The following is a 5,565-nucleotide window of genomic DNA, read 5'->3' as shown; positions in this document are numbered from 1 at the left end:
CTGCTGAAGATGCTCTTGAGATGAAGAGAAGAACCCTCCAGGGAGGGCTGCTCTCTTCTCCCCTCTTGTCCCGCCCTCCTCGAGAGGACCCTGGCCATGAACCCCCTTGCTCAGGGAGGGGCTTTACCTGTGGTTTTGGGCAGGCTCCTTTTCACTTTCATCCAGTCAAAGGTCTGGGTGACGGTGGAAGCCACGGGACATGGCTGGGCCGAGCAAGGCCGCGGGTCTTTGTTCTCCTGCAAGGGCGGGGAGAGGCTGCCAAAGTAGCCCCCCGGCTCGGGCCCATAGAGATGGGGCTGGAACTGGCCCGTGGTGGCGCAGAAGCCCCCGTCCGACAAACTCCCCAGGCTGGAAGAAGAGGGGGCGGCGGCGGCCACGTTGGTCGGGTAGGCCGAGGGCTGGAAGTAGGCTCCTCCATCCGTCTCCGGCGGGTTGAGGTAGAAGGGCTGGTTGACGAAGCCGGGGCTGCAGTTGGGGGCCGGGAAGCCCCCTCCTCCTCCTCCTCCTCCTCCTGGCGGAGATGACCCGGCGAAGGAGACGCCAAGGCCGGCTGCGTTGGGGGGGAGTGGAGGTGGGTAGCTGGCGCTCTGCTGGTAGTGGGCGTTGGGCCCACCGGGACCCACCCCCGTCGCCCCGAAGCGTCCGTCGGAAGTGTAGCTGTCACAGGAAGGAGAGGTACCTGAGCAGGCTGGGAAGGAGGGGGTCCCCGGGTCGAGGGCCTGGTAGTCCTTGGGCGCGTAGGCGCTGGTCCCACGGTTACAAATTGCATAGTCTAAGAAGAAGTTCATTCTAGGTATTGTTCCTTTGCCAATGATGGAAGAGGGTCGCCCTGTTTTAGGGGGGAATCCCTTCTGCCCTACAACCTTTGGATAGTATGTCAAAGTTAACCAACTCAACAAAAAAAAAAAAAAGCGAGGACCGAGAGCCACCCGGCCCATCCAGGGCTCTCTCGCCTTGGAGCCCCCCCTCCTCCCAAGAAGCCTTCAGAATGGGGGAATGGGTGGGGGGTAGGATGGAGGGGGGGGCGGACCCCGTGGTCGCCCCCGAGCCCAATGAGCAAATGCCTCCTGAAGTTTGTCAGATATCTACCGTCATCCATCAAGCCCTTGACATTTGCATGACAAAGGAGCGTCAATCAAACTTTTCCCCATCGATCTGATTAACAACACGGATACGTCAAAAAAAAAAAAAAGGGTTCCCCCTCAAAGACTTTGGAGAAAGGGAGAGAGAGAAGGGGGAGGGGGTAAGGAAGTGAGAGAAAAGGGCCGGGGTGGGGGGCATAATGTGGGGAAGAGTTGGGACTTTTCAAAGTCCGCGGTGTGTGTTTGTGTGTGTGAAAAAGGACAACAACCCCCCTTTCTAATTCATAAGATGGTGCCAAAAATCGCGACCACTTTTCTCCCAACCCCCAACTGAAATCACAGAGTTCTGCCCAATTCCAGCCGCGAGCGACTCACACGTAAGCCCGAGGGGAGAGGAAGAGACGAGGTAGGGACGGCGTCTTTATCAAGGGGTGTGTGTGGAAATGGTCTTCTCCTCAATTAAGAAAAATTAATCACCGAAAAGATACTTAAACGTTTATGGGATTGGCTTCGAGGGTTTCTTCTGCCCCCCTCCCCCCTTCTTTTTATATAAAAAAAAGCCCAAATGGTTTTTGCTTTGCCTCTCAGCCTTTATGTCTGGCAGCCGCCGCCTTAAGAGCAATTTAATTCAATCAACATTCTAATGAGTTGTGAAATAAAGTTAGAAGCACAATCGTCTCGCGTTGCTGGGGGGGGGGGACCCGCAAACGAAATGGGGATTCGATCTGCCCGATCCGTCTTTCTCCTCCTTCCTTTCAGCCGACTCTCCTGTCCTTCACACCCTTTAACTACCTTCTGCTCCCCTTCTTGTTATTTTCTTAATTCCCCCCCCCCCATATTTCATTAAAAGGGTGTGATTCCCGGGGCCTGGGGAGACTAACGGTGGGGCCTCTGTTAGCCACGAGGTGTGTTTCCGGGCTCCAAAATCGTTCGACATCAACAAGGCTTCAGGTCTAACTTTCTAAATCCTTGGGGGGAATAGCCCTGTCGGTCTGAAGCAGCAGAACCAAGTTGGAGTCCAATGGCACCTCGAAGACCGACGAAGTTTTATTCCGGGTTTAAGTGTTCCTGTACACGCACACTTCTTCAGATGCTACTGCTTCAGATACCTGAAAGAGACGTGCGCGCGCAAGAAGGCTTATGCCCCCAAATAAAACTTCGTTGGTCTTCAAGGTGCCCCTGGACTCAAACTTGGTTCTTTTCCTAGCGCCTGCTTTGTTAACACTCAAATGCCCTAGAAGATCCCCAGCCTCAGGAAGGAAGGAGGTTTCTCCTAGGCCCTCTGCGTTTGAGAGTCGCGTTGGGTTGCTGCATCCTTTTTAGCTTCAGGGCTGGATTGGAAGGCTTTCGTGTTGGGGCTGGCGGAGGGAGTTCCCACCTAGGTTGTCTTCCGAGCAAATGTTACGCGGGGCCAAGCTGGCTGAACTCAGGAAAACACCCAGCTCTGTTGGAGTGAACTTTTGGCCTGCTTCAAACCTCCGGCTCTCTCCTCGTGGGCTGAACAGCCACAGTAAATATCTTGACAAGTAACAAATGAGCGTGGGCGTCAGCTTGGAAGCTACTCGTGTCTCCAAATGCGCGAACAAGTAAATAAATGTGGGCTTGCCCGGATTTCCATTCTCTGAGGCCTGGAGTGGTCGAGTCTCTCCTCCTTTGTCCAGGCACGCGGGCCAGAAGGAGAGTCCCAAGGAAGGGAAGGGGGTGAGCATCCACTTATGGACTCCCCAAAAGCCCAGCGAACCAAAGAGAAGGGAAGGCAGCGGCGGGAAGCAGGAGGCAGGGAGAAGAACGGGGAAAGAGGTGAGGCATGTGCAAGGAACTCTGTGGCTGAAGGGAAGAGAAGAGTCTCTGGTTTCTGGTTAGATTTGAGTCCAGTCAGGGGGCTTTAGAGACCAACAAGAGTTTCAGGGTGTAAGCCTTTGCTAGTCAAAGCGTCCCTTCCTCGGAAAGGAAAGGAAAGGAAAGGAAAGGAAAGGAAAGGAAAGGAAAGGAAAGGAAAGGAAAGGAAAGGAAAGGAAAGGAAAGGAAAGGAAAGGAAAGGAAAGGAAAACATTAGGAATTGGCGCTCTGCTCCTGGGATGTGGGTGTGTGTATAAACATAACTGAGAGGAGTCACTCCTGAACTTGCAAAAGTAACTTATCCCAAAGAACCAGCAGAACAACTGAGTTTCTCCATCTAACAAACAGCAGGACTGGAAGTAGCAGCCATTTTGGCCTCCAACTACCTGTTGCCACACACTTTTCATCTTGACAGTTTTGCTGTGAAGTGACACGCTTGTTTTCAGTACATTTCCTCAAGGGTAAACGCAGTCTTTTCACAGCAGTCTTTTCACGCAGCCCTTGCGGCCAGACCTTTTCGCATGTTTCTTCCTGGGGCCTGTGCTCCTGACTTGCCTTTTACTCTCGGGATCCTGCCCTGCGCAGGACTCACTTGCCAAAGGCGTCCCTTGGAGCGCCAGTGACTCAGTGGGTCGCTCACCGAAGGTATTTTCCTAGTGTCCCTTCGAGTTCGTTGGCATGGTGGCATTCTACAGTTTGGACTTGTAATGTATCAGTCCAGACCGCGTGGCCGGCTTGGGCTCCATGCGGTCAGGCACAAACATCCAGCTTCGCTCCAAGAGACAATGGACTATGCGGATCCTAGCCCGCTCCAATCAGGGGGCTAGGTTCCCGGCCGAGAGCCTATGGGACTCTCGGCCACTGTAAATAACCTATTGGGAAGTGGGTGTGTGTTTTGGGTGGTGGTTTCTCGGGGAATATAAGCCGGCCTGCGAGCCAGCCAAAGTCGTCTCATTCCTGATCGAATAAAGTACGCTTTGCTGAAATCACTCTCCGTCTGCGTACTTTTCACTGGCAACAAAGGTGGGATCCATCTCCCTCTGAACAGAGACCACATTCCGGACATCGCCGTGAGCCACCGCGCCGAATTTGCTACTGCCACCAGCATCGAGCATCTTTGAGAAGCGCCGCTCACTGCTCCGCTCCCGAGCAAGCATTGCACCGCTGACCCCGAGAGCAGCACCGCACCGCTCTGCCATCTACGCCGCTCGCTTCCACGTGGAACCCGTAAGATGGCTGCCGCATCAGAGAGCCTCCCAGTTTTCGACATCTCCCAACCCTCGCAGTGGGAAACCTGGCTGGAAACTCTCAAGAGCCACTTCACCATCCACAGAGTGGTGGATCCAGGTATAAAAAAGGCGTACCTGCTGTGCCACTGCGGGATGGAGACCCATCTCCTGCTTAAGGACTTAATAGCGCCCAAGCTGACCAAAGACGAGACGCACAGCTCTTTCACTGCATACGAAAAGGCCCACCAAGACCGGGCATGGGGACGCATGAGGCAGCCAGGGGTTTCTTCCCGGAGGATCCCGTGTATGCACGGAACTACACCCATGGACCAGCCTGGATCCCAGCACAAGTCATATGAGTTAAGGGCCCAAGATCGTATGAGGTCTCGTGTGAAGACAGGCAGATTCTACACCAGCACATTGACCAGCTACGCCACCGGACGATGCCATTGGACCCCGAGGACTGGGACATGGCCGAGGCCCCGGAGACCTCACCCCGGACCCAACCACCGGCGGCCGAGCCCCGGCCTCTTCCCTTGGTCGAACTCGAGTCACTTCCTCCAGAGACGCCGGGGACGCCAGCACCATCACCCCCAGTGCCTCTTCCGTCCAGCTCGCCTCTAAGGGCTTCAGGGGTGGAGGCCGCAGCAGTTCCCAAACTTCGCTGCTCTACCTGCACCAGAAAGTTACTTGCCCACCTGAAGGACTTTGTCTGTGGGTGCATTGCGGACCAAGGGGGGAGGGGTGTAATGTATTCAGTCCAGACCGTGTGGCCGGCTTGGGCTCCACGCGGTCAGGTACAAACTTCGAGCTTCGCTCCAAGAGACAATGGACTATGCGGATCCTAGCCCGCTCCAATCAGGGGGCTAGGTTCCTGGCCGAGAGCCTATGGGACTCTCGGCCACTGTAAATAACCTATTGGGAAGTGGGTGGGTGTTTTGGGTGGCGGTTTCTCGGGGAATATAAGCCGGCCTGCGAGCCGGCCAAAGTCATCTTGTTCCTGATAGAATAAAGTACGCTTTGCTGAAATCACTCTCCATCTGCGAACTTTTCAGGACTCTTTGCCAGGGATATGGCAATGGGGACCCCGTGGAGAGAGGCGGGGGGGGGGGGGGGGGGGGAAGGAGGCGATTTTTAAACTTTTTTTTAAAAAAAAATTAAAAACAAACCTGGTTGGAAATGACATGCGAACCTTTGATCTGATCTAGTTTGTGTGTCTACCCCCCCACACACACACATTTGAACCTGGGTTTGTTAAAGCAGAGATTAATTTGCCTTGTTAAGTGACATCAAATTGTGGTTAGGGAAATACCAACAAGTAACTTTTTCCAGCTTGGAGCCCCAATCAAAACTAGACCATTTATCAAGTCTGATCAATGCTTCCAAATAAAAGGAGGCAGGAAGGGGAGGAGGGG

The 5,565-nt window shown here is 54.3% G+C and overlaps 1 protein-coding gene across 1 annotated transcript in view; it reads right to left on the bottom strand.

Annotated features, from left to right (window-relative positions):
- HOXB1 (homeobox B1) overlaps positions 1 to 788 on the bottom strand; it is a 3,447-nt gene extending 2,659 nt beyond the window's left edge. The window contains exon 1 of the mRNA XM_015414615.1: positions 128 to 788. Coding sequence (XP_015270101.1) covers positions 128 to 788 — 661 coding nt within the window. The remainder of the gene's footprint in view (positions 1 to 127) is intronic.
- Between the last annotated feature and the right edge of the window lie 4,777 nt (positions 789 to 5,565).

This window comes from Gekko japonicus, unplaced genomic scaffold, assembly GCF_001447785.1.
Source record: "Gekko japonicus isolate JY-2015 unplaced genomic scaffold, Gekko_japonicus_V1.1 scaffold798, whole genome shotgun sequence".
In the NCBI taxonomy this organism is placed as follows: Eukaryota; Metazoa; Chordata; class Lepidosauria; order Squamata; family Gekkonidae; genus Gekko; species Gekko japonicus.
This window is presented reverse-complemented; position numbering and strand designations above follow the sequence as displayed.